The sequence below is a fragment of the Laetiporus sulphureus genome (assembly GCF_001632365.1).
Source record: "Laetiporus sulphureus 93-53 unplaced genomic scaffold LAESUscaffold_6, whole genome shotgun sequence".
Classification (NCBI taxonomy): domain Eukaryota; kingdom Fungi; phylum Basidiomycota; class Agaricomycetes; order Polyporales; family Laetiporaceae; genus Laetiporus; species Laetiporus sulphureus.
The window spans coordinates 183,196-207,898 of record NW_024468515.1 but is presented as its reverse complement, the minus strand read 5'-3'; the positions used below and the strand labels follow the sequence as shown (position 1 = coordinate 207,898).

The 24,703-nt window shown below is 51.5% G+C and overlaps 10 protein-coding genes across 10 annotated transcripts; 4 read left to right on the top strand and 6 right to left on the bottom strand.

Annotated features, from left to right (window-relative positions):
- Positions 1–1,657: 1,657 nt before the first annotated feature.
- On the bottom strand, positions 1,658–2,724 carry LAESUDRAFT_756119 (uncharacterized protein; the record flags this gene model as incomplete). The annotated part of the gene is made up of 2 exons (XM_040912125.1): positions 1,658–1,920; positions 1,980–2,724. The coding sequence occupies 2 exons, from the start codon at positions 2,722–2,724 to the stop codon at positions 1,658–1,660; spliced, it is 1,008 nt and encodes a 335-aa protein (XP_040767637.1).
- Positions 2,725–4,098: 1,374 nt separating this feature from the next.
- Positions 4,099–5,899, top strand: LAESUDRAFT_722046 (uncharacterized protein). Its single transcript, XM_040908124.1, has 9 exons — positions 4,099–4,121; positions 4,182–4,395; positions 4,449–4,487; positions 4,544–4,637; positions 4,972–5,105; positions 5,161–5,274; positions 5,333–5,407; positions 5,462–5,538; positions 5,603–5,899. Exons 2-9 carry the CDS (start codon positions 4,298–4,300, stop codon positions 5,701–5,703), a joined length of 732 nt encoding a protein of 243 aa, XP_040767636.1. The 5' UTR covers positions 4,099–4,121; positions 4,182–4,297; the 3' UTR covers positions 5,704–5,899.
- Positions 5,900–5,929: 30 nt separating this feature from the next.
- LAESUDRAFT_694380 (clathrin heavy chain 1) lies at positions 5,930–12,425 on the top strand. Its single transcript, XM_040906197.1, has 24 exons — positions 5,930–6,103; positions 6,161–6,326; positions 6,381–7,312; positions 7,367–7,567; positions 7,619–7,897; positions 7,951–8,181; positions 8,235–8,306; positions 8,362–8,542; positions 8,593–9,158; positions 9,211–9,435; positions 9,495–9,951; positions 10,007–10,382; positions 10,433–10,520; positions 10,579–10,677; positions 10,734–10,788; positions 10,847–10,893; positions 10,950–11,021; positions 11,073–11,167; positions 11,218–11,380; positions 11,436–11,612; positions 11,668–11,946; positions 12,002–12,132; positions 12,185–12,242; positions 12,297–12,425. Exons 1-24 carry the CDS (start codon positions 6,020–6,022, stop codon positions 12,321–12,323), a joined length of 5,061 nt encoding a protein of 1,686 aa, XP_040767635.1. The 5' UTR covers positions 5,930–6,019; the 3' UTR covers positions 12,324–12,425.
- Positions 12,426–12,863: 438 nt separating this feature from the next.
- On the bottom strand, positions 12,864–14,134 carry LAESUDRAFT_711769 (uncharacterized protein; the record flags this gene model as incomplete). The annotated part of the gene is made up of 10 exons (XM_040906863.1): positions 12,864–12,991; positions 13,068–13,193; positions 13,265–13,277; positions 13,340–13,378; positions 13,428–13,466; positions 13,520–13,590; positions 13,659–13,741; positions 13,801–13,852; positions 13,928–13,967; positions 14,078–14,134. The coding sequence occupies 10 exons, from the start codon at positions 14,132–14,134 to the stop codon at positions 12,864–12,866; spliced, it is 648 nt and encodes a 215-aa protein (XP_040767634.1).
- Positions 14,135–15,000: 866 nt separating this feature from the next.
- On the top strand, positions 15,001–15,470 carry LAESUDRAFT_722042 (uncharacterized protein). The gene has a single exon (XM_040908123.1). It carries the CDS (start codon positions 15,227–15,229, stop codon positions 15,425–15,427), a length of 201 nt encoding a protein of 66 aa, XP_040767633.1. The 5' UTR covers positions 15,001–15,226; the 3' UTR covers positions 15,428–15,470.
- On the bottom strand, positions 15,451–17,259 carry LAESUDRAFT_747900 (uncharacterized protein; the record flags this gene model as incomplete). Its single annotated transcript, XM_040911494.1, has 3 exons — positions 16,757–17,259; positions 16,594–16,704; positions 15,451–16,542 (listed from the first exon to the last, which is right to left on the bottom strand). Exons 1-3 carry the CDS (start codon positions 17,087–17,089, stop codon positions 15,451–15,453), a joined length of 1,536 nt encoding a protein of 511 aa, XP_040767632.1. The 5' UTR covers positions 17,090–17,259.
- A 1,026-nt stretch (positions 17,260–18,285) lies between these two features.
- Positions 18,286–20,200, top strand: LAESUDRAFT_463993 (uncharacterized protein). Its single transcript, XM_040902574.1, has one exon. The coding sequence runs from the start codon at positions 18,643–18,645 to the stop codon at positions 20,011–20,013; it is 1,371 nt and encodes a 456-aa protein (XP_040767631.1). The 5' UTR covers positions 18,286–18,642; the 3' UTR covers positions 20,014–20,200.
- Positions 20,201–20,202: 2 nt separating this feature from the next.
- Positions 20,203–21,033, bottom strand: LAESUDRAFT_463998 (uncharacterized protein). The gene has a single exon (XM_040902575.1). It carries the CDS (start codon positions 20,971–20,973, stop codon positions 20,482–20,484), a length of 492 nt encoding a protein of 163 aa, XP_040767629.1. The 5' UTR covers positions 20,974–21,033; the 3' UTR covers positions 20,203–20,481.
- Positions 20,247–20,426, bottom strand: LAESUDRAFT_722040 (uncharacterized protein; the record flags this gene model as incomplete). Its single annotated transcript, XM_040908122.1, has 1 exon — positions 20,247–20,426. The coding sequence occupies one exon, from the start codon at positions 20,421–20,423 to the stop codon at positions 20,259–20,261; it is 165 nt and encodes a 54-aa protein (XP_040767630.1). The 3' UTR covers positions 20,247–20,258.
- Positions 21,034–22,160: 1,127 nt separating the features above from the next.
- On the bottom strand, positions 22,161–24,033 carry LAESUDRAFT_810227 (uncharacterized protein; the record flags this gene model as incomplete). Its single annotated transcript, XM_040914198.1, has 4 exons — positions 22,161–23,282; positions 23,333–23,494; positions 23,543–23,945; positions 24,014–24,033. The coding sequence occupies 4 exons, from the start codon at positions 24,031–24,033 to the stop codon at positions 22,161–22,163; spliced, it is 1,707 nt and encodes a 568-aa protein (XP_040767628.1).
- Positions 24,034–24,703: the final 670 nt, after the last annotated feature.

Sequence of the window (24,703 nt, the reverse complement as noted above, 5' to 3'; positions counted from 1 at the left end):
CTATACAGTGAGCCACAAAACTGTTGCAATGTTTGCAACAGTTGCATTGTTTGGCTTATATCTCAGGAACCAAAATAGTTAAATATGCAAATGTATATACCATTAGAAAGCCTATGATGTGAGCTTTCAAATGGCACCTGGATGAAGTAACTTGGCCTACTGGTTGGCGAGATATCAGACATTCTTTATAAAAAGTGCATTGCAACAGTTTTGTGGCTGACAACTCTGAAAACAAAAATACCTCCTTGCAGAAGTTTGTTTGCTTTAAGGTTTAAAGTTTGATCATGTGATCTTTGTTGAACTTCAACATGAGTTGATCAACACCAAACAGACTGTTCAACTTCAACACAACCATCATGAAGAAGGTTTCCGCTACTCAGACTGCCCACATTCTCTCCCTGCTTGATCAAGGCCATTCTGTTAGACAGATTGCTCATCTGACTACAGTCCATTACTCCACTGTGTCCAGAATTTGCTCTGAGCATCATCCTAACATGCCTACATCTGGCGGAGGTTGTCCTAGCAAGCTTAATCCTGGAATCATTCGCCATGCTACTCGCCTTCTTACCACTGAACAGGCAGATACTGCTGTTGAAGTCACCAAACTTCTCTAAGATGTTGTCAACCAGCCCTTTCATGTGGAGACTATGTGTAGAAAGCTCAAAAGCACTGGTTAGAAGGCTGTGGTAAAGCATAAATGTCCCCTTCTCTCTAAGCGTCATAAGAGAGAAAGACTGGACTTTGCTGTTAGCCATCAGCACTGGACTGTGGAGGACTGGAGGAGGGTTATATGGTCAGATGAGACCAAAATCAACAGGTTAGGGTCAGATGAGAGGAAATGGGCATGGAAGAAGCCAGGGGAGGGACTCAGTGATAGGCTGGTGGAAGGGACACTCAAGTTTGGAGGAGGAAGCCTCATGATGTGGGGGTGTATGGGCTGGGAAGGGATTGGATATGCCTGCAAGATCGATGGCAAGATGGATGCTGACCTTTATGTTTCTATTCTGGAGGATGAACTTCAGAATAGCATAGAGGAATAGGGTAAAACTGTGGAGGATGTGGTATTTCAGCAAGACAATGACCCCAAGCACACCAGCAAGAAAGCCAGGAAGTGGCTAGAGGAGCATGGGTTTGAGACTATGGTATGGCCTGCACAGTATCCAGACCTCAACCCCATAGAACACCTCTGGCACCATCTCAAAAGAAGGCTGGCAGCATTTGAAAATGCACCTGGAGGAATTGCAGACCTTTGGGACAGGGTACAGAAGGAATGGAATGGTATTGAGGCTTCTGTCTGTCAGAACTTAATTGACAGTATGCCAGACAGGGTTAGAGCTGTGTTGAGGGCAAAGGGAGGCTACACAAAGTACTGAAGTTGGAAACTTTTATATCTAAAACTGTCAGCCACAAAACTGTTGCAATGCATCTTTTGTAAAGAATATTTTGTATCTCACCAACCAGTAGACCAAGTTACTTCATTCAGGTGCCATTTGAAAGTTCATATCATAGGCTTTCTAATGATATATATATTTGCATATTTAGCGATTTTAATTCCTGAGATATAAGCCAAACAATGCAACTGTTGCAAACATTGCAACAGTTTTGTGGCTCACTGTATTCCTTGTACATACATGAGCCGCATAAATCATCGCAAAGATCATTCGACATCATCTTCGTATCCATAAAGAAACTCGCATGTCCAGGCGGCTTGCGATGAAGATCTCTCAGAATCGCATCTGAATTTGATGGGACGGCCACCTCGCTGTAGCAGTTGTCCTAATGTCGGTCTACTCACGTATTCATCATACGCGGGAAGGACGCATTTGACAGGTTTCACGATATCCACGACGCGCAAGAGAAGGGTACGCCAACCCTTATCTTCAGGGAGAGTCGATCGCTCGAATTTCACGAGAATAGTGCCTACAACTCGTGCTGTCATTCGACGACTGAGATCGAATTGCATTGGCGGACGTGCTTACCACGATACGGCGCAAACGATTGCCCATTTCTCATATCCAGAAATCTAGTCTTCATCGGCAGTTTGTACACTATATCTTCGTACACCACCCACAACACGTTGTCGCGGTCAGCGAGGTCGATACAGAATGGGTCATCGATGTTGTAGATCGCGTTGGGTGGAACCTGCCAGAATTTCCGGAATTGAGGGTCATAAGCCCTTGTCCATCTCATATGCTCCATCCCCAATGGGTGAACTAATCCATCTCGTACAAGCATCTGATGTAACATTGCGTATTCTGGCAGCGCAGCGATGTCTAGTGAATGGATGCGCCATGCGATCGGGCAGCAGGCATGATCCTGGAGGTCTACTCCTTGAGAAAAAGATTCGAGGCTGGGATGATCGCAAAGGCGGAAACGGACTTCTCCCATGAATTCGTACTCGATCCCGCGCGACCCCGCCGCAGGATAGGAGTAATACAGAAACCCGCGCGTATTGGGAGGGAAAGGACGTATGAAAGATGGTTTGAGTCCGTAGGACAAGCAGTCGTAATAGGGCGAGAAGAGAATTTCATCGGTCTGTTTATATGTCGGTGTCCACTCGTCAATACCGTCTCCCCGGACAAGGGAATTCCGGTCGTGAACGAAGCAGGACCAGCCCTCGAGGTGCAGGTAGTCGTCCGGGGACAGCCGGGAAGGATCGAGTGTGCCTATGTTCATATGATACGACTCTGTTACGCTGAGATTCGGCAGGGGAGGGAATCTCATCTGCAAAGTTATGCATCGACATTGGCGAGATCGCTCTGAATTAGCGAAGGTGCCTACCAAGTCAAATTTCTGCGACGCTTGAGTGCAATACATATTTCGGGAGACGGTATCTCGTCGCGCGCGAATATGCTTTGCGAATTGAACGGGGCGGCTCAGACATTGACGAAACATGATTCGAGTTGCTAGTACCGTGGCATGAACTTTTGTATCAGACACAGCGGTCTCTTGGTACAAGTGGTTCGTTCGGCGTGACGACCAATCAGAACGCCAAACGTTGACGTTAGTGACGTTGAACTTTGGCGCGCCCGAGCGGACAAAAGTATATTGTGCTCGAGATAACGAGAATGACGGTTTATGCTCACCTAGTTAGGTGTTAAAATCGGATAGCGCATTGATTTCGGCACGTTTCTGTGTATATATGCACCTCAAAAAGGATTATTCGCCTATGGTCGTTGATTATGCTTATGCTTTGATTGACACGACGCATTTCGGCATGTTCCGATCTGTCACATGAGTCACGCAGGCGCGCTTGCACCACTATCTCCATTCCGAGCCATTCCGTCGGCCATGTATCCTGCTAGAGCACCCTTCACACGCAAACGGGTGATGCTGCTCAACTGGCAGAGCAAAAGCGGCCCTGTCTCATGTTTCTGAGCCATGTACAGTGCATGACCTGGGGTTTCTCGATGCTGCATCTTTGAGGCATCACCACCCAGCACTATGAGAGAGACCGACATTGGATCCGGGCCATTCACGGATGCTGCAGGAGAGGCAGACACTGCGAACATGCCTGTATTGTTCAGGAGGATGTGTAACTACACTAGCGGCCAGCAGAATCCCATCAGACCATTCTATTTTACAGAACATCCAGATCTCAACCACGCACAGTGTCCTTGATGTGCATGTTCCACCGCCACTGTCATTCTGCTGCCTGGTCTATCATGTCATTTTGGGCTGGTAGAGGGGAAGTACTGAGAGAGGAATCGAGGAGGTGGGCTCTGCGCAGTGAACACCTGGGCACTTGTAGGCACGGAGGTGAGAGGAAATGAAGGAATATATTTGGTGGCGCAGCCTGAGCACAAGCGCGCGTCATAAACACAAGTCTTAACTGTAAGCGCAAGCCGCTTACATCAGGTGCCAAAGCGTACGCCACAACGCGAAAGCACAAACGAGCCGATTCTAATCAAAATAGTCCAAATCTTAAGCTCACATAATTTTGTCCGCTGGCGCCCCTCATATTGAACGTTGAGTACTGTACTTGAGCTTGAGTACTTGAGTACTTTAATAGAGGAACGATTGTGTTATACTCAGCTGACTGACATAAGCTAGGATACCCGTCCAGAGGGCGTCCACTTCCAAAACGAGGACCTCCCCTTTCTGAGGCCATCCGCATATACGTAAGGCGCAGTATCATCGAAGGGTAGACGTGCTGAGTCAGCGTGTCTTTTCCGACGTAGCTGTCGCTCCTTCGTGATCAAGGAACTGCGCTGTGGCGCCGGACCCGGGGTCATCGGGCGCACCGCCAGTTGCCAGCGACTCGCTCGGTACTTGCTTTCGTCTTCGAGTGTCCACGATGGTTCCAGCATGGCTGTCTGCGTTGGCCTCTATTGGCATGGCTGTTGGACCTCCGCTTGTCTATGCGGACCAGGCATACTCAATAGTTGGCAAAAAGTGCGTTCAACCGCGGTCTTACCCGAGATGGAAATGAGCTGACTTTGCTGCAGAGACTCGACAGGTTTCTCTCGCGACGTTTGCGCCATTCTGTGCGATGCATTTCAAAATTATGACGTGTTGTGCATTGACGTCTGAGACCGCGCAGGTTGCTGGCGAACATCACGCGATGCTTCTTCTGGTTAGGGAGCCGCTTTGAGATCCCCCTGTTGCTGCAGTCACTATTGATGATCCTTGCCCAGGTGAGCACCGAGGCAGAATCTACTCCAAAAGCTATTGGACCAGTGATGGATGGGCTCAGCCTCACGCACGTCATCGCATCCATGGCACCACTCCGCTACCGGACATCACTGTCGCCTGTAACGCGCCCGTAATGTCGGCAGGTTCATAACCAATCTGTCGGATTAAGCTTCATACGTGATGCTATTCGGCTGCAGTATGACCACCGATGCGAATTTGCAGGATGCCTCATCGCGGTTGCTGCTGAACTTTTGTCACACGGAGTCCCTTTACGTCTCTAGGGCTTTCAGCAGCTTCTTTATTCCACGTGCTTATTGACCGGATCGGTACATGTAGCTGGCCTTGCTATATATCTGCATACGTTACCGTCCGCGTACAAGCTCGGAGAACATAGGCGCGTCAACGAGGCCGTTCGCATTCTGGCAATGGCCTACTTACACTCAATACCTTGAATTCCTTGCCGGCTTCCTGTAGGCATATGTAGCTTGTCTACAATATCTCTGGCGTTCATCATATTTCGCATAGATTATGCCAAGCGATACTCTTCCTCATCTTCGGTCGCTCCGAAATATTCATCTTCATTCTCGGGCTTGTTGCACTTGGAGTAGAGAGCACCCTGCCGATACCGCAGGTTATTAGGTAGGGAGGATATTGCCATCGTATTCTTTGATTGCGAGCTCAGACTTCTCTTCTGCAGCAATCACAAACAACGGTCGTTGTATGGCTTCCGGCTGTCAACGCTGCTTGGATGGGTAGGAGGAGACGCGTTCAAGTGAGCCTCGACAGTGGTCTCACATTTTCTGAGTATCCTGACCGAAGCCTGCAGGACAGCGTACTTCTTCGTCCAGAACTCTCCTGTGCAATTCAAGATTTGCTCAGTATTCCAATTGTCCGTGGATTGTGGTGAGTTTGGATTTGGAGATATCAGTGAAGTGCTTTCACGATTTACGCATCAACCTCTCTCAAGTCATCATTGGCCAACGAATATACTTCGGCAATGCCGTTCCTGCATCAACGCTGATGGAAGAGGAGGACATCGAGCAGGCTCTGGCGCTGGCTGAGGAGTAGTGTCCGTTTGCACGTTCTACGTACATCATGTTACTTGTATACATACCATATTGCGTCAACGTTCGTACCATTGGCAGAGGGCATGATGTTCGGCATGCCGTATTGAACAGTCTTGGATACTAGGAATGTAGCGGCATGATTCTCCTTGATAATGATGTTTGTAGTAGACTTCAAAATATAGCGATGTGACGTTGCAGCATGGGCGGTAAACACACGTAAACCGAAGACCGACTGGCATATCCATACCACGACCACTGCTGTAGGACGCAGCTCTTGACGGGCTCGACGTGTTTTTCACTATCGTCTTGCAGCAACGATGGATATCTCCAAGCCCATCGCGTTTTGCGAGCACCTTCAACTCTCCGCGATTGGCGTGCAGCCGGCGTCCATTTCGTTCCAGGTACGCACGACCGAAATTGAAGAACGCGTGGACACTCATTGCAGGCGTGACACGTAGACCTTGACCCTTGAGTCCGACCACTATATTTGTGTACGAGAGAAAGTCGGAGAGACGAACCAAGTCGTTATCATCGATCTCGCGGATGCCAACAATGTGCTACGTAGACCCATTACCGCGGACTCTGCTATCATGCACCCGCACCAGAAGATTCTGGCACTGAAGGGTAAGTGAAGACGACATACTTGCACAGAGAGAGATCACGAATGTTGCATCACAGCGGGTAGAACATTGCAGATCTTCAACCTCGAGACCAAGCAGAAAGTCAAGTCGCATGTCAACAATGAAGACGTCGTATTCTGGAAATGGATCTCAGACTCGACTATCGGCATGGTCACCGACTCTGCGGTATACCACTGGTCCATGACCGATGCGACGTCTCCGCCCCAGAAGATCTTCGACCGGCATCCAACATTGGTTGGTGCACAGATTATCAACTATCGCTCGTCGGCGGACGAGAAATGGCTCGTGCTCATTGGGATTTCGGGCAACACGACGAATCCATCTGCGTTCAAGGTGAAGGGATCCATCCAACTGTACAGCAGGGAGAGGGGTGTCAGCCAGCCCATCGAGGGGCACGCGGCTGCGTTTGCGGAATTGAAGTTGGATGGGCACCAGAAGCCGACAAAGCTGTTCACATTCTCGGTGCGAACGGCGACGGGCGCGAAGCTGCATATTGTGGAGATCGACCATCAAGCACCGGATCCCCCGTTCACGAAGAAGGCAGTGGACGTATACTTCCCACCGGAGGCGACGAACGACTTCCCAGTTGCGATGCAGGTGTCGAAGAAGCATGGCATCGTCTACCTCGTCACGAAGTACGGCTTCATCCATCTATATGATCTTGAGTCCGGCGCGTGCATCTACATGAACCGCATTTCCGGCGAAACCATCTTCGTCACAGCTGAGCACGAGGCAACGAATGGTATCATTGGTGTTAACAAGAAGGGTCAGGTTCTGAGCGTCAATGTCGACGAGCAGACCATCATCCCATACATTCTGACGACCCTCAACAATACCGAACTCGCTTTCAAGCTCGCCAGCAGAGCTAATTTGCCCGGTGCAGATGACCTGTACATCAAGCAATATCAGCAACTGTTCCAGAGCGGCCAATTTGGTGAGGCTGCGAAGGTCGCTGCGAACTCACCAAGGGTACGCAACCTCTTGAGACGTGAGATTTTGTTCCCATGTAACTGCTTGCTCTAGGGTATTCTTCGTACTGCGCAAGTCATCGAGTCTTTCAAGCAGGCTCCGGCACCGCCGGGTGGCCTCTCGCCGATCCTTCAGTATTTTGGTATCCTGCTTGAGAAGGGCGAGCTGAACCACCTCGAATCCGTCGAACTTGCTCGCCCTGTCCTCCAGCAGGGAAGGAAGCAGCTGTTGGAGAAGTGGCTCAAGGAGAACAAAGTATGCCTACTATCACGTCCTCGTACAGTGAGCTAACGACGTCTCTTATAGCTCACATGCAGCGAGGAACTCGGTGACATCGTTCGCTTGTACGACATGACTCTTGCACTCAGCGTATATCTGCGTGCGAACGTGCCCAACAAGGTCGTTGCCTGTTTCGCAGAGACCGGTCAGACGGACAAGATTGTGTTGTATGCTAAGAAGGTCGGGTATACCCCAGACTACATTGGGCTACTGCAACATGTCATGCGCACTAACCCGGAGAAGGGTGCCGAGTTCGCCATGCAGCTGGCGAATGACGAGAATGGTCCTCTGGTTGACGTTGAGAGAGTACGTCCTCAACGCGGAATTCATTCAGGCTCAGGTTGACTGAGCTGTTACAGGTGGTAGACATCTTCATGTCTCAGAACATGATCCAGCCTGCGACCTCGTTCCTGCTAGATGCTTTGAAAGACAACAAACCGGAGCAAGGTCATCTGCAGACACGTCTGTTGGAGATGAACCTCGTGCATGCGCCTCAAGTCGCCGATGCCATCCTCGGAAACGAGATGTTCACTCACTACGACCGCCCACGGATTGCCAACCTGTGCGAGAAAGCTGGTCTGCTCCAGAGGGTTTGTATCATGCTCGCTTTTCTCGCTATCGTCCGCTTACCAGGCCCATACAGGCTCTCGAACACTACGAGGATTTGGCCGATATCAAACGTGTCATAGTGCATGCTAGCGCATTCCCGACGGATGTACGTTACTTCTGGTGCACAACAGTTTGAGCATCTGGTTGACTTTGTGCTTTAGTGGCTGGTGAATTACTTCAGTCGACTCACCACGGAGCAGTCTATGGCTTGCATGGAAGAAATGCTGCGCGTGAACATGAGGCAGAATCTCCAGGTTGTCATTCAGATTGCCACGAAGTACTCTGACATCCTCGGTCCAGTCAAGCTTATCGAGATGTTCGAGTCGTTCAAGAGCTTTGAGGGTGAGTTGGCAGCGTAATACGTTTTTGTTGCGTTCTAAATCGCCGTCAAGGCCTTTACTACTATTTGGGCTCAATCGTTAACCTCAGCACCGACCCGGAGGTCCACTTCAAGTACATCCAGGCCGCAACGCGTACGGGCCAGATTCGTGAAGTAGAGCGCATTTGCCGGGAGAGCAACTATTATAGCCCCGAGAAAGTCAAAAACTTCCTCAAGGAGGCTAAGCTCGCCGACCAGCTCCCTCTCATCATTGTCTGCGACCGATTCGACTTCGTTCATGACCTTGTATTATACCTCTACCAGAACGGGCTGATCAACTTTATCGAGGTATACGTACAGCGGGTAAACTCGGTCCGGACACCGCAAGTCATTGGTGGCCTCCTGGACGTCGATTGTGACGAGTCGACGATCAAGTCTCTCTTGGCCTCCGTCCCGGGCAACTTCCCTATCGATGAGCTCGTTCATGAGGTTGAGGTCAGGAACAGACTGAAGCTGATCCTCCCTTGGTTGGAGGCCCGGGTGCAACAGGGTAGCCAGGATTCTGCCGTGTACAATGCTCTCGCAAAGATCTACATCGACTCAAATAACAACCCCGAGACATTCTTGAAGGAGAATAATGTAAGTATGTCTTTTGCGTGTCAATTGGCCCTGTACTGAACATCCGCTCCAGCTATACGAACCACTGGTCGTAGGAAAGTTCTGCGAGGCTCGGGATCCATACTTGGCGTACATTGCATATGCCAAGGGCTTGTGCGATGACGAGCTCATTGCCATCACCAACGAGAATTCGATGTTCAAGCAGCAAGCACGATACCTCGTCAAGCGTCGCCAACCCGAGCTATGGGCACAAGTACTCGTACCGGACAACATTCACCGTCGGCAGCTCATTGACCAGGTAAAGTCACCGGTTTCGCTCCATTACTCAGTTGTTTCCTGACGTGCGGCACCACGCAGGTTATCGCCACTGCGCTGCCGGAGTCGACGGACCCAGACGATGTGTCGGTTACTGTCAAGGCATTCTTGCAAGCAGATCTGCCGATCGAGCTTATCGAACTTTTGGAGAAGCTGATCCTCGAGCCGTCGCCCTTCAGCGACAATCGGAACCTACAAAACCTGCTCATGTTGACTGCTATCCGCGCAGACAAGGGCAAAGTCGTCGGCTACATCGACAAGCTCAAGAACTATGACGTTGCTGAAATTGCTAAGATTGCGACGGACCACGGTCTCTACGAAGAGGCATTCCTCGTCTACAAAAAGTATGAGCAACATGCCATGGCAATTAACGTTCTGGTCGAGCACATCGTCTCTCTCGATCGTGGTGTTGAGTATGCCACTAAGGTCAACAAGCCCGAGGTTTGGAGTAGGCTAGCGAAGGCCCAACTGGACGGATTGCGCATCAAGGATGCCATCGGTGAGCGATCTCGGAATCGAGCTAAATGCAGCTCCCTGACATTGGTCGATTGCAGACTCTTACATCAAGGCGGAGGATCCTTCGAATTATGCAGATGTCATCGAAATTGCTAGCCATGCAGGAAAGCACGACGACCTTGTTCGATACCTGCAAATGGCACGCAAAACGCTCCGTGAGCCAAAGATCGATACGGAGCTGGCGTATGCATATGCCAAGACAGACCGCCTGCACGATATGGAGGATTTCCTGGCAATGACCAATGTTGCGGACATCCTCGAGGTTGGAGAGAAGTGCTTCGAGGACGAATTGTACCAAGCTGCAAAGCTGCTGTTTACCAGCATCTCTAATTGGGCGCGGCTGGCAACAACTCTCATCTATCTTGGCGAGAATCAAGCCGCCGTTGAAAGCGCACGGAAGGCTGGTAATACTCAGTGCGTATATGCGTATCATCGGATTGTCATCACCTCTGAGCGATATACAGGGTCTGGAAGCAGGTGCATGCTGCTTGTTTGGAGAAAGGAGAGTTCCGTTTGGCCCAAATTTGTGGTCTCAACATTGTTGTTCATGCAGTAAGTTGTGATATCATACCAGGACGTGTTTTTGGCTCAGGGCTTTACTCCCACACAGGAAGAGCTCTCAGCCCTTGTGCGAGCGTATGAACGTCGTGGTCACTTCGAAGAAATCCTCGTGCTTCTGGAGGCTGCACTCAGCCTAGAAAGGGCGCATGTAAGCTGTTACAAAATCCTACGGATTGTTCTCTCACAGGCACCCGTGTCCTCTAGATGGGTATCTTCACGGAGTTATCCGTTTTGTACAGCAAGTACAAGCCAGAGAAACGTGAATACCCCTCTCGGCTTTTACATGATTATTGCGGTCTCTGACATTGAATGTACAGTCATGGAGCATCTGAAGCTCTTCGTCTCTCGTATCAACATTCCGAAAGTAATACGCTTCCCTCGTATCGTCAATCTATGCGCACTCAGCATGCAATGTTGTAGGTCATCAAAGCCACCGAGAAGGCACACCTGTGGCCAGAACTTGTTTTCTTGTACATCAAGTACGATGAATTTGTGAGCCAGATGCCTAGGCAGTTGACATATTTATTCATGCTGTCCGAATAGGATAACGCGGCATTGGCGATGATAGAGCGGTCTGCGGACGCATGGGAACACAATCAATTCAAAGATGTAATCGTCCGAGTCGCCAACATTGAAATGTACGTGTACCGTGACTCTTGTAACGTAGCATATGCTGACTGCGTCATAGCTACTACAAGGCTCTCACATTCTACCTGCAAGAGCAACCAACGCTTCTGACAGACTTGCTGACGGTCTTGATCCCGCGCATCGACCATGCTCGTGTTGTCAGGATGTTCCGACAAATCGACCACATCCCGCTCATCCGTTCATACCTCATCGCGGTACAGCACGTATGTGTTCCATTAAGCATGCATTCTATATCGTCCGACTCAATCATCATTATAGCTCAATATTGAGGCCGTCAACGACGCCTACAACGACCTCCTCATCGAGGAAGAGGACTATAAGACGTTGCGGGATTCCATCGACAGCTTCGACAACTTCAACAACGTGGCACTGGCACAACGCCTAGAAAAGCACGAGCTGCTTGAGTTCCGGCGACTCGCAGCTCATCTCTACAAGGTTAGCACTTGATGCGCTGAAGCTATTGACCTACTATCTAATCTGTCGATGGCAGAAAAACTCCCGCTGGGAAGAGTCAATAGCACTCTCCAAGCAGGATAAGTTGTATAAGGACGCAATCATCACAGCTGCGACATCAGCCACAATCGACGTCGCGGAGGAGCTCCTGTCGTACTTCGTCGACATCGGCAATAAGGAGTGCTTCGCTGCGATGCTCTACACATGCTTCGATCTCCTGCGGACGGACATCGTGGAGGAGCTCTCATGGCAACATGGCCTGAACGACTTCTACATGCCATATAAGATTCAGATCACGAGGACAGCAGTGGAGAGGGTGCGTCTTGTATCGCATGAAAGTTGATCTGGTCACCAACATGCATGATTATCAGATGGCTGCGCTGGAGAAGAAGGTACAGGAGCTGTCTGTCAAAGATTCGAAGAAGGAGCAGCAGGAGGCAGAGGCGCCGATAATCAACCCTGGTCTGATTGGAAACCGGTTAATGCTGACTGCAGGGAACGGGTGAGGTCCTGTGCGCTTACTACATGTAACATCGTTACTGACTACATGGCAGTTTCCCAGGACAGGCACCGCCAGTGATGCCAAATGGTACATCCATGGGCATGCCTCCTGTGAGTGTCGCGTTATGTACGATCTTGTCGTGTCAGTGCTGATTCTCATCACAGGCGATGACCGGCTTCGCGAACTTCTGATGAGTGGACTTGTGAACATATTATATCTCGACGATTGTTGTAGTTATGAGTACAGACCTTCATGTTGGCTAATGAGACGCTCTTTCATCATTTCACGCGTTGGATACTTCCTTGCGTCGACGACAAAAAAAGAGCGAAATAGGGCATCATGGTGGGAAACGATACCGCATTGACGCGATAATTAGTCCATTGCAAAGGCATGATAAAGAGAGACCGTAAAGTAGCTGTCCAGATAACCACCAGCGAGCGGGGGGATGCAGGAAATACAAGATACATGGTCGATATGCACGACGTATGTTAGTACACAAGATACACTAGGCTAGACGTCCGACGTGTATGGTAGTACGTTACGTATACGTTTGAGACAACTTTAGCGCACCGGCAAGTCAAACAAATGAGACATCACAGCAACAGGCGAACCGAAACCCAGAATAAGGAGACGAGTAAAGAAAAAGGACGAAAGCTACGTGATATCATCAAACAAGGGTATGCAACAGAATAGAATGGTGGCCGCAATGATTTCGGGCCCGGCAAGAAGTGTCATGCAACTACGCATCCTCCGCCACCACCGCCGTAGGTGCCGGACCCTTTGGCGCGGGTGCTGATCGAGACGCGTGCGGCTTCGTAGAAGACCTCGGAGACGCCACGATTGTGTTTCGCGCTGCATTCTGGTGGGAGCGGGTGCAGTGGTCAGAAGCTACGATGGCGATGTCCTCACTGGTGAGGCAAAGGGGGGGGACGCACCGAGGTAGCGCGATGCTCGTATTCGGCGCGCGACGGCGAGGCCCTCTTCGTACTGCACGGTGTGTGCGCCGTACCGCGCGAGCCGCTCTTGCGTGATACGATCCTCGCGCAAATCGCACTTGAGCGCTTGAGGCGGAAAATTAGTGACGTCAGGGATGCAGACACGCGGTTTCGGGAAGCTCATGCGCGTGGCTCACCGACGAGAACGAGCTGCAGGATGTAGGCGGGGTCATCGGTATACGCGCTTTAGTAAGGAGAGGGTATGCGCGTACCTTCACCCCTGGACAGTATTCAAGCACTTCGTCTATCCACTGCGCATAGATGAGATGGCGAACGGGGTCGATGGTCATTGGAGATTACCTTCAGCTCAATGTTATCAAGTGACGACGGGTTGTCCACCTTACAATCCAGTCAGCCAATGCACACGCATATTGCCAGCACGCAGCACGCACCGAAAAGCACAACATGACGAGATGTGTCTCGGCATAGCTCAAGGAGCGTAACCGGTCAAACTCTTCTTGTCCTGAGCGCGAGCTGGGCGTATCAGTGCTTGAGCCCCCCACGGCCTGCATGGCAGCCGTCCACACATACCGGCGGTATCCCAAAGGCTGAGCTCGACGAGTTGGTCTTCAACATAGAGGTCGTGTACATAGTTCTCGAACACGGTCGGTTCGCTGTATCGGACGAGGTTTCAGTCGCGTGACGGTCAGGGGTGGCCAGAGGTCGGACGCACTACACGGCAGAGAACCAGCCCCGAGTGAAGACATTCAGAAGCGAAGTCTTGCCTGCGGATTGTGACGAACACACGTCAGCGCCAGCCTGTCGATACCAGATAGACTCGCATGAAGATGAAAACGCACCGGTCGCTCCATCTCCGCATACTACGATCTTGCGCTGAATCTGGTGTACGCCCATCCCAAAGCAAGTTCAGCTTCAACGCGCCGTAACCGAACACAGTCCCACTCGGCACCCGGTGAAGGATAGAGCGGGACTGCCAAATGGGCACGCACCGGTCTGCCGCGACCAAACTTGGTCGGCCTGGCAGGTGTTCCGCCGCATTTCGGCATTTGATTGCAGGATACGCGAACGTCGCTGAGCAAGGAGTCTGAATTTCGCTATCGCGGTTACGGGGCCAAGAGTGCCGCGCAGAAGACTGGGCGAGGAGGGTCGTGAAGGTTGGTGGTGAAGTCTGAAAGCGCGAGGGTGTGCTGAAGCGGCGAGGCCGCTAAGAAGACATAGGCGTTAGGCGTTAGGGCCCGCGGTGGGCACGGCTCAGCGTTTCGTTGTGGCTGAAGGAAGTATGCACATATCATCGAGATATATGCGGCCATTTTTACGAAGATAGCAGATCACGCCGATCTCAAAGTCGTGATATGCAAGTCATTTTTCATCAAATACTATAAAGGCCAGGTGGTTTGCATGAACGAGAGAGTATTTCTGCATTAATCTCTGGACAATTGATACGTAGTATAGTGCAAAGCGGAGGACATGGACCAAAGGAGAAACGATGCTATAAAGACGGTGAAAATGATTGATCAAGGACATCCAGAGAAATGGCAGATAGTATGGCAGCATAACAGGGCGGTGTGGATGCAGATGAGACGCAGGCCGAGAGCTACAACCTCAGGGCAGGAGGATCAGGTAGAAAGATATCGCCGATGGAAGATGAGAGGAAACAGACATAGAGATGCACGTGCTTGCAACATGGGGCGGGGTGCGCATTGAGCACACAAGAGGTAGCAGTTTCGTCGGCGACATATAAGCGCAGATGTAAGCTGGGAAGACAGGCAAGAGCATCGCGTACCGAGGCAGGTGTTGGAGGCAAAAAGTCGTGTCGAAAATGGTCACGAACAACCGAACGAGGCGTATATGAAGCTTATATGCTTCATGTCTCGGCGTCCCCTCGTTTGGAGGACATGACGAGGAGTGTGGCGATATGCTGGGAATAGTAACATGCCGGCAGGAGTCGTAAATCGTAGTCGTCGTCTGGCGGACAGGGTAGCGTCCGACGACAGCTCAGCCAAGAGTTGGAATGCAGAAAGGCGTGCGAAACTGTCGAGTCGACGTGCTGGACGCCTCGTGAAAGTGACATTGGCGCCTTGTGATACTGATGCAAGAGGAGTCGCCTCATAGATTCACGGAGAGTTGCTTTTGAGAGCATGAGAGACATTGTCAAGCGAAGCCCAAGATCGGGAGAGCAGCAGAGTAGGACAGCAGGTAATAGAGGCGCAATCTCGGAGATGAGAAAATCGGATCAGAAGATGGTGACGGGACCGCAAGAGTATGGCAAGCTGCAACAGACTGTGATGATGATACGCATAAGAGCAGCAGATTGCAGCATGGATATGAATGGAATGTAATCAGCGCTGTTGCCTCGTTCAGCTCAGTAGCAACAGTTCGGAGAGAGGTACGCCGCCCCGTCAGATGTCGCAGGAGAGTAGCACGTCGAGTCATCAGACACACTCGAATCAGTGACAGAATCGCATTCGTCGACCACGATGACAGGGCCGAAAGCCCTCGCCGCTGAGCTCCACGTAGGCTCGCCAGTATATAGATGGTTGATAAGAATCGAGATCGCCTTATCCCGCGGAACAAACTCTTCATTCGTGTTGATCGAACCCGTGGAGAGCGAATCAAAGGAGTTGTTGTGACCTATGTTCGGCTTGGTAGTCGGTAGAATACCGTAGCTTGCTTGGAGTGGAGACTTAGAGTATTCCTGAGCGGGCTCATCGTCGTAAGCATCTGTAGCCTCCAGCGCGCACTTCGCCGCAGAGTCATAGGCATAAGGCATTTGAAAGCCAAAACTTGTAGGTTTTTCGTATTCAGAGGAAGACCTCCTGCTCTGCTTTGCAGCTCGTTGCTGTTCGATCCACAGACCAAGGCATTGGACAGACTGGGAAAGCTCGGGATCCCACGAGATGGACTCCGCGAGCGATGAGGCAGACGGCACTATCACGCCGCAGTCGGCGTCGTCGTGGCAAGTGGAAATCTTGTGGCACTTGGCGTCGAGGTTCTCGTTGGATGCAGACAACGTCTCGTTTGAGGTAGTAGATCGAGGGAGAGTGGAAGTGGACGTGACGACTACGTCCGTCGCATCCATAGCGTTGTTAGTGTGTTCCGTCTTAGGGGATGTGTGATAATGGCGCAGATTGGACCCCGATTCGCTCTCTGCGACGTCGGGGTTAATACAGGCGTTGAGAGTTTCGGCGTCCTGTCCAACGGAGAGGTCGTTGCGAAGATGCGATGACTGACTAGAGAATGGTGTCATGGTTGCGTCCTCGCCTGGGAGGACGGAGGAGGGCATGGCTTGCGATGGAGAGACAGCAGGAAGTGAGGCATTCGGGGGTATTGCGACGAGCATGGACAGGGACCCTGTAGCAGGTAGGCTGTGGCAGTCTGGGAGGAAGACCAAAGACGATATCAGAGACGAGGACTTGTCGTGCTCCTTCCTTCCTGGATTGATACATAACTGAGCCTGTAAAAGTACTGATTAACTTCGCACTTCAGTGAAAGGCTGATTACTTACTTCTTTCATGACCGAGATTGACCTGTTGGCAGTATTGTGTGCGGTAGAGGCGGTAGGGGATGGCACTAGATCGGATCGCTGACAGGATTCGACATCGGAGCTCAGCTGAGCCTGCGATGATGCATGATCAGCGATCGACCATGAATGGAGAACGAGTGCACACTTCTTTCGAGGATGCATTCGCATCCGCAGTCTTACGGACTTCATTCTTCTTGACAAGGTATGAGCTTGCTGAGGGACTTATGACCGACAGAAGGGCAGTCCACAGCGACCTGGTTGCAGTGGCGCTGCGAGGTTGTTCTTCACGTTCGGCACACCGAGAGAGACACAGGGAAGAATAGGAGACAAAGACCCAAACCCAGACAGCCAGAAAAACCAGAATGAGCAGAGCCAAGAGAACGAACGTCATCGCCTCAGAGACACCAGGGATGATGCTAGAGGCGGCAGTCGAAGCGTCCGAGACGGTGACCATGGTTGCTTCGGGGAGGGGAGCCATTGGGGTTGAGGGAGAGCTTGAGGAGTTTCGAGAGCTTGAGGTTGACTTCAAGGATGGCGGTAGACGAAGAAATGTATGAGAGAGGGCTGGTAGTACTTGCCAGCCTAGCAGTCAGCACATTCTATTTCTGACCATGGCATTTTTGACCAGCTAACGTGCATCACGTCGATATCAACAAAGGCAGACCCTTTCGCGTTATCTCCTATCATATTGTGGAGTAAAGAAGTCAAGGATAGATGTATCGGATGCGTGGACACCAGAACACTTCAGTCAATGAGGCCTGAGGCATGAGGGACTGCTGAGGCTTGCCAGTGGAACCAGTATTTCTGCAGCGACTGCGGTGAACAACGTACGCGGAAAGCTAGCGATGAACTCACTTCTAATGAAGAATACGCGTCGGGCAGACACATAGAAAAGAATAACATTCTCAAGGATTGATCAATCGATTTGCACAGTGGACGTGATCAAGTTGGCCGCGGTGCGTCACGGCAAAACAAACTTGAACGCGTGACGTCACGCGTCGAAAGCGCGTTCCACAGGCGAGCATCAGGGCGATCTTCGGACAACCTTTGCATAATAATTGAATGCAACGAACTCAAGCTCCTCAGCTGCAATCAACCTGCTTTCGCTCTGCCCACCCCATGTCCCACACGCCTAGTAGTACCGGTTCGCTACCAGTGCTCCCGCTGCAGAGCAGCTTCAAAGTCTGTCGCATGCCGAGCGAGTCTTCAGCCCCATTATATAAGTGCGGACGACGAGCTCACGCAAGTCGAGAAACTCAACACGCCAGCGGCCATCACATATTCTACAGTGTGGCCGTTGCAGTCCCATAGCCTGTGAGGTCATCATAGACACGAGCACTTGCCACAGTAGCCAACCCCACCGTGTGGCCCTGGCCGCACACTATATCAACCCGTGGCCACAACGTCACATCCGTTCCATGTCCCATCCTGCATATATATATCCCCAGTCGCTCAGACATTTTCCATCCATCCACTTCCGCTCCCCGTCGCCTGCTATTGCCACCTCGACTCTCCTCGTAGAAGATTGCTGTCGCGAACTCAACTTCACCGACAATGTCACGTCGGAAACGTGTTAAGAATATAGCTTCGCTCGAAGAATTGAGTGCGTCGGACTTGGTAAAGATGCAGTCTTCCAAGCTCGAGCGTAGGGACACTCGCCAACGGTGCGTCCCTACCCACCTCCGATCATATCGTTATACATACTGATCGCGACCTCATTGTATACAGCGCACGTCAGGTCAGTAAACTTTGATCCCAATCTAGCTCAACAAACTGATGTAACGGCTATAGCTCAAGCATCTGGAAGGGCTAATCTTGAAGGCAGCCGAGACCGCTGCGGTTCAAGCTGAGTGGCGCGACCGCAATGCCCGCGTTGCGATCAACCGTCTTCCTCCCGAATTGCTCAGGGAGATATTCGTGACGACCTGCACCATCAAGCTAGCTGAATACAGATCTATACACTATCATTGCGATGACATAACGACCGTCTGGAACCCAACTTGGATTGAAAAGGGCAGAGCAGTCGGTCTCATGCTCGTCTGCCATCATTGGAAAGAGATCGCCTCGGAAATCCGGGAGCTCTGGAACGGCGTTGAAACATATTGGCATGATAAAGATCATGCCTTGTTGGAGAGGTCCGGCCAAGGCCCGCTCAAGGTGTTGGCTCGCAGCGAGCCCTTGTGCCAAGATGCTGTTGGGCGTGCTCTGCAAAATGTGGAGCATTCTTCCCGAATTCAAGAGTTGTACTGGACGAACCTTTCTAACTGTGAAAACAGCAAATATCTTGGAATGCCAGTGCCCTCATTGAAGTCTCTCATGTTGCAAAATGGCCACAATGACAGTGTGCCAGACGGATCATTCGAACTCTTCGACTGTCACACCCCGTGTCTGGAACGCCTGTCACTGTCACATTTGTATTGGCTGCCCAGCAATGCGTTCGCCAAACTGACATTGTTGGCTCTCGACAGATGCCATGTAACCAAATCCCGCGCCAAAGTACGCAGCTTGCTTGCTGGAACACCGAACTTAGTCGATCTCATCCTGCGATATGTGGCTGACAGCAACGTCGACCGGTACGTCGGAGCGGAGACTGAGCCTGCGGACATGAAGCCTGTGTCACTCGTTCGATTGCGCCGGTTACTGATCGAGCGTATGTGGACCGATGATATCGACTATATCTTCCAGGATGCTCGCCTAAATGGAGACCTGTCTGTCTCGATCAAAAACATGAATTGGTATGACGATGAGCAGCGACTTTTAGAAGTGGTATCCAGTTGGTCGTTGAATGCCCTGAAGCAACCCAAGGAGCTGCATTTCCAGCAGCACGTCGCCATCGTCACTGGAGCCTCTTCTGGTCTCCGTTTTGAGGTCAGGAGAAGCAGAGCCCTCGAGCATTGGACCAGGCTCGACTGGTCAAGAATCCTTCCCCTTTCCTGCATCTCGCACCTGTGCACGTTTGAGCAGGATGCACGCAGGCTGCCTGGTCTTGAACGTGTCCGCAACATTCTTAGGCAAATGACCGCGCTTGAGACGCTGTCCGTCAACATTGAGGGCCTGACGAAGGTCATCGACGCTCTCACACTCTTCCGAGAGCCAACCGGCCCGCCTTTCTGCCCCGCACTGACGACACTACGTATTGCCATCTGGGAAGATAGTGACTCTGACATCATCCTAGACTCGGTCCTCCCGCACCGTGCGCAGCTTGGCGTCAAACACCTGTATATCGGGCTGATTGATTGTCTGAGCCATGGATGGGAAGCTCTTCAAGATGCGGAGCACCAATTGCATGGCAAGTTTGAGTCGGTGAATTGTGAGCCCCTGTGGGTTGGTGAGACGTACGGCATTAAATTGCCGCCGGTTTGCGATGAGGAGGCGCACGCTTTGTGGCCGCCCTGGATTTAGGTGTCGTGTGGACGAGAGACGACATGGATTGCAGTGAGACCAAAGGTACGCCCATTATGTCGGGGTTTCTGTCGCTCATCGCTCGTGACGACTTATTCCTACGCTTACAGAGAGCGGGCATGTTATTAGAGAGGAAAAAAGTACGTACTTTGTGCTATAGCAGATGTCAACCCTTTATGAATGCGAATGCAAGCCTTGCACTGAGTGTTGAGATGTCGTGAATGTCGTGACTACGTGCTAAGCTTTCACAGTGGCATGCACTTGGCGGCTGTCCATGCATGATGCCGTCCGTGACATTCGTGGTTGAGATGTGTCTTCCTCGCGATGTCTGATTCAGTCATGCAGGTCATTGACGTGCCAGACTTGTCCAGGCTGGAGCTGCAAGTCTGGAGGACGTACGCATCACCCATGCACTGGGCGAACTCACCGCTCATACATGCCTCCTCGTTATCTGTAGGTGGTATCCCATCAGCATGTTCGTGTAAATAAGCGAAGTGAATGGCGGCAGCTCATCAGTGAAGCGCGAGCTCTTTTTGAGCGCGGTGAACTCGGCATCCTACTGCTGCATTTGCTGTGCGACGGTTTGTGAGGAGGAAGTTGCTGCTGCTTACCGCAGACATGGCGCTTGCACTCACACTCATCGCTGCAGCTGAAGACATAGCCGAATCGGATCTGACGACGCGCTTGAAAATAATAAGTTGCTGCCCATATTACGCCACCCATCGCACTGCTAGCTGGAATCCGGCTCTCCGCACCCGACATCTTGTTGCTGTTTATGAGCGAGAGTGCATAGCAACTCAGGTCAGAGCTGCAGCTCTGGAGGACACATGCACCCCTCACAGCCTGGGCCCTGGACTCTGGAGGCAGTGAGAGTTGGCCGCGGTCAAACGCGTGACGTCCCGCCTCGAAAGCGCATCCGCCTAGCGTCCGCCGTGCGGCCCATAGCCAGCCGGGACGCATACATGATTGTACAGACAGCTTTTGCACGCATCAATACGCCTACAGGTTTGAGCTTGGCCGTCCAACAAGCGAAATCTGCGTGCACAAACGATAGAGTGTCCGGGTGATTTTCGTACAATCTCTGTATAGCAATTCGAATGCATCGGTCAACTCACCCATTCGATGAGTCTCCACCGTTTGCGTCGAAACCACGGCGGCTTGCTTGTTCAGAGAGATTTAAAAGAATCGATGACTGTAAAAGTATTCAAGAGACACACGAGATACTAAGTAATACAGCGAAGGATGCGGCGTACGATACAGTACTAGTAGATACTGAGAAAGAGATAGAACGGCATTTATGACAGGGAAGCATGTGGGCAGCTGTAACAGACGAGTGACCAGAGACAGATGAGACAATACAGCGAAAATAGAAAGGATCGGACCATACGATTGCAAGCACGGCTGAGAGGACGAGATGAAGACAAGAGATCAAGTATGAGAGCAGGAGCGTCGCAGGTATCGGTAGTCATTTAGGGCACCCATAGTACGCAAGACTGATATAGCCATGACAGCAGGATGTGGAGAGTCAAGAACGCAACAGCCATACGAGGATATAAGGGCGGCAGTAGTGGTAGCATCGATGGGCCGAAAAGTCAGGAGACAGTCATCGCAGGACGAGAGGTCTCGGGGGAGGCACAAGTAACGAGAAAGTATCTCGGCTGACACCAGATAGGCAGAGAGAACAATACACCGGCAAATCGGCATAAGCAGCAGACGCAATCAATCATAGACATCGTCCGCTGAGCGAAGGCACATGCCTCGGTATATAAAGCTGCCAAGATTCAAAGCCTGGCGATTTGCAGAACGAGCGTGATGGAAGTCAGAGAGAGCTGCGTTCGCAGATTTTGAGACCAAGGCCGAGAGTTGTTGCCAGTAGCGTTGTGTAGATTCACCTGTGCAAAAGGAGAGTAGTAGGTTCGCGTGGAGCCGTCTTCTACTCAAGAGCCTAGGGAACTGTCGGATTCATAAGGCAATTCAAGGTCGAGAGGGTAGCAGGAGAGGACAGTAGACGGTCGAGACGTGAATTTGGCGATGACGATAATCGAAGGAGAGCACAATAACGAGACTGCAAGAATATGGCACGCTGTACAGGACGGAGATAATATGCAGATGGAATGGCGAATCATAGCATAGAGATTAATGGCGAGTCAGAAAGGTTGCCGTTCCATCTGACTTATTAGCACCAGCTCGGAGAGGTACTCCAATCCTTCGGGGGTCATAGGAGAAAAGCAAATCGAGTCATCAGACACGCTCCAATCAGCGGCAGACTCGCATTCGTCAACGACGATGACAGGACCGAAGGTCTTCGCGGCCGAACTCCACGTAGGCTCGCCGGCGTACAGATGGTTGATGAGAGTGGAGATTGCATTGCCGCGCGGGATAGCCTCCTCGTCCTCGTCGATCGAATCCGTGGAAAGCGAATAAAGGGTGTCGTTGTAAGCCACGTATGGCTTGATGGCTGGCAGAGAGTAATAGCTTCCCTCGAGCAGAGGTTTAGAGTATTGCTGGAGCTGTCCATCTTCTCCGTCGGCAGCATCCTGGTGGCGTTTCGCGCCATCGTCATAAGCTGACCTGATGCTAAGGCCAATCGTCTTCACATCTTCTGGGGTAGACTCCCCGCTCTGCTTAGCAGCTTGTTGTTGCTCAATCCAAAGCCCGAGGCATTGGATCGAGCGAGAAAGCTCTGGGTCCCACGAGATAGACTCCGAGAGCGATGAAGGGGATGGGATGATCACGCCGCAGTCGGCATCGTCGTGGCAAGTGGACGTCTTGCTGCACTTGGCTGGGAGATCCTCGGTGAACGAAGACAATGTCTCGTCCATGGACGTGGTGTGATGGAGAGAGGGGCTGGATGGGACCGTCACGTCCTCGAGATCCACGTTACCGGAGGTCCATTCAAGCATGGTGGGCGCGCTATCAGTTTGCGAGTTCATTGTCGGGTTGGTATATGAGCCTGCGGGTCTTAGTTCGCCGTAGTGGTGAGTGTTGTGCGGATGGTCGTCCCGTTCATTTGGGAGGTTGTCGCGATAATATGATGGTCGAGAAGACGACATTGATGTGGAGCCAGCCGCATCTGCTAGAGCGAGTGGGTGAGGCATATCTTGGGGGATGACTACAGAGAGCGGGGAAGTCGGAGATGGCGCGATGGGTGTAGATGCAGGCAAGGATGGATGGAGGTTGTGAGGCGGTGGAGGAACGGTTAAAGACAGAGCCGGAAGCGAGGAAGACTTATCCTGCGCATGAGCTTCTGTACTGATACACAATCGAGCCTGAAGAGAGGTTGTTTAATGTCACATTTCAGTGAGAAATAATTACGAACTTCATTCGGAGCCAGGGTGATTTCATTCTCTGCAGAGTTTCCAGACTCCTCAGGGGGAGAGGAAACTGCTGTAGTTTCAGACCAGACGCCCGCGATAGGCGATGTCGAAGACGACAGAGCGAGGACTTGCTGGCGCTCCTCAACATCGGACATCGACGGGACCTACGAGGATGATCAGCACGCGGACCTCGACGAACAACTGCTACGCACTTCTTTCGAGGATAAATTTACATCAATGGCCGTAAGTGTCCCGTTCTCCTCGTCAGCAGAGGGGAATGCTGCGATGGGGAGTGCCGACAGAAGAGCAGCCCATAGCGATGCTTCTGCACGTACGCGCTGTTCTTCGTGATCGGCACGCCGAGAGAGACAGGAAGGGACGTAGGACACGAGGATCCAGGACCAGATACCGAGAGACACGATGACGAGGATCGCCAGAAGAATAAACAGCGCCGCGTTCGAGATACCAGGGACGATCGCGGAAGACGACGCGATGGAGGCGGTCGAAGCTGCTTCGGGGAGGGGAGCCGTGGGGTTGAGCGAGAGCTTGAGGTGGCTTTGGAAGCTTGAGGTTGCGTTCGAGGATGGTGGTAGACGGAAAGGTTGTCTGAGGGGGCTGGATGCACCAGCCCAGAAGTCAGCAGCAGATTTGTACTACGACCATGGCGTATTCGACCAGCCTACGCGTGCCGTCGAGGCTCCATGGCATTGCCGATGCAGGCAGCCCATTGTGAAATTCTTGATACACTTCAAAGGAGGTCAGTAATGCACCATTGAGTGGTAGGTGTGCCTTGGCAGGGGGTGGACCTCATCGTCAGAGTTGCGAACACCTGCGTGGTTTATGAATGTCACTGGGTCGGACGTCGAGCCATTTATGAGGCAATAACAATAAAAATCAAGAGAATTAACCGAACAACGCATATTTCCCGCGGCAGTGTGCGCGTTTGTGTTGAACGACGAGATGTAGTAAAGTCGCGAGATCAAGTAAGAACGCGTGACGTCACGCGTTGAACTTGACGGGGCGTCCGTCGCTAACTAACACCATCTGCGTGAGACGCGTTCCTGATGCGACGTGCACATCATCTGAATCTGGAGGCGATGACTTGGAGATGATGAATACAATGGTGGCTACAGAAATTGAAGAAGTCAATCTCAAAGCAGTTGTCCATGAATATGCATCAATATTTAGAGCAAACTTCCAGGTCAACAGGCCCAATTGGATCCACAGATTCACATCAAAGTAGACACTCAATATGTCTGCAATTATCTAATGGATATCAGCCAGGTAATGCCAGCCATGGGCAGATAATGTGTTCCTGGCCAGACGTGAGTAGGTCTGGGGCCACCGCATGCCGTTGCATATTGTCTGACTTT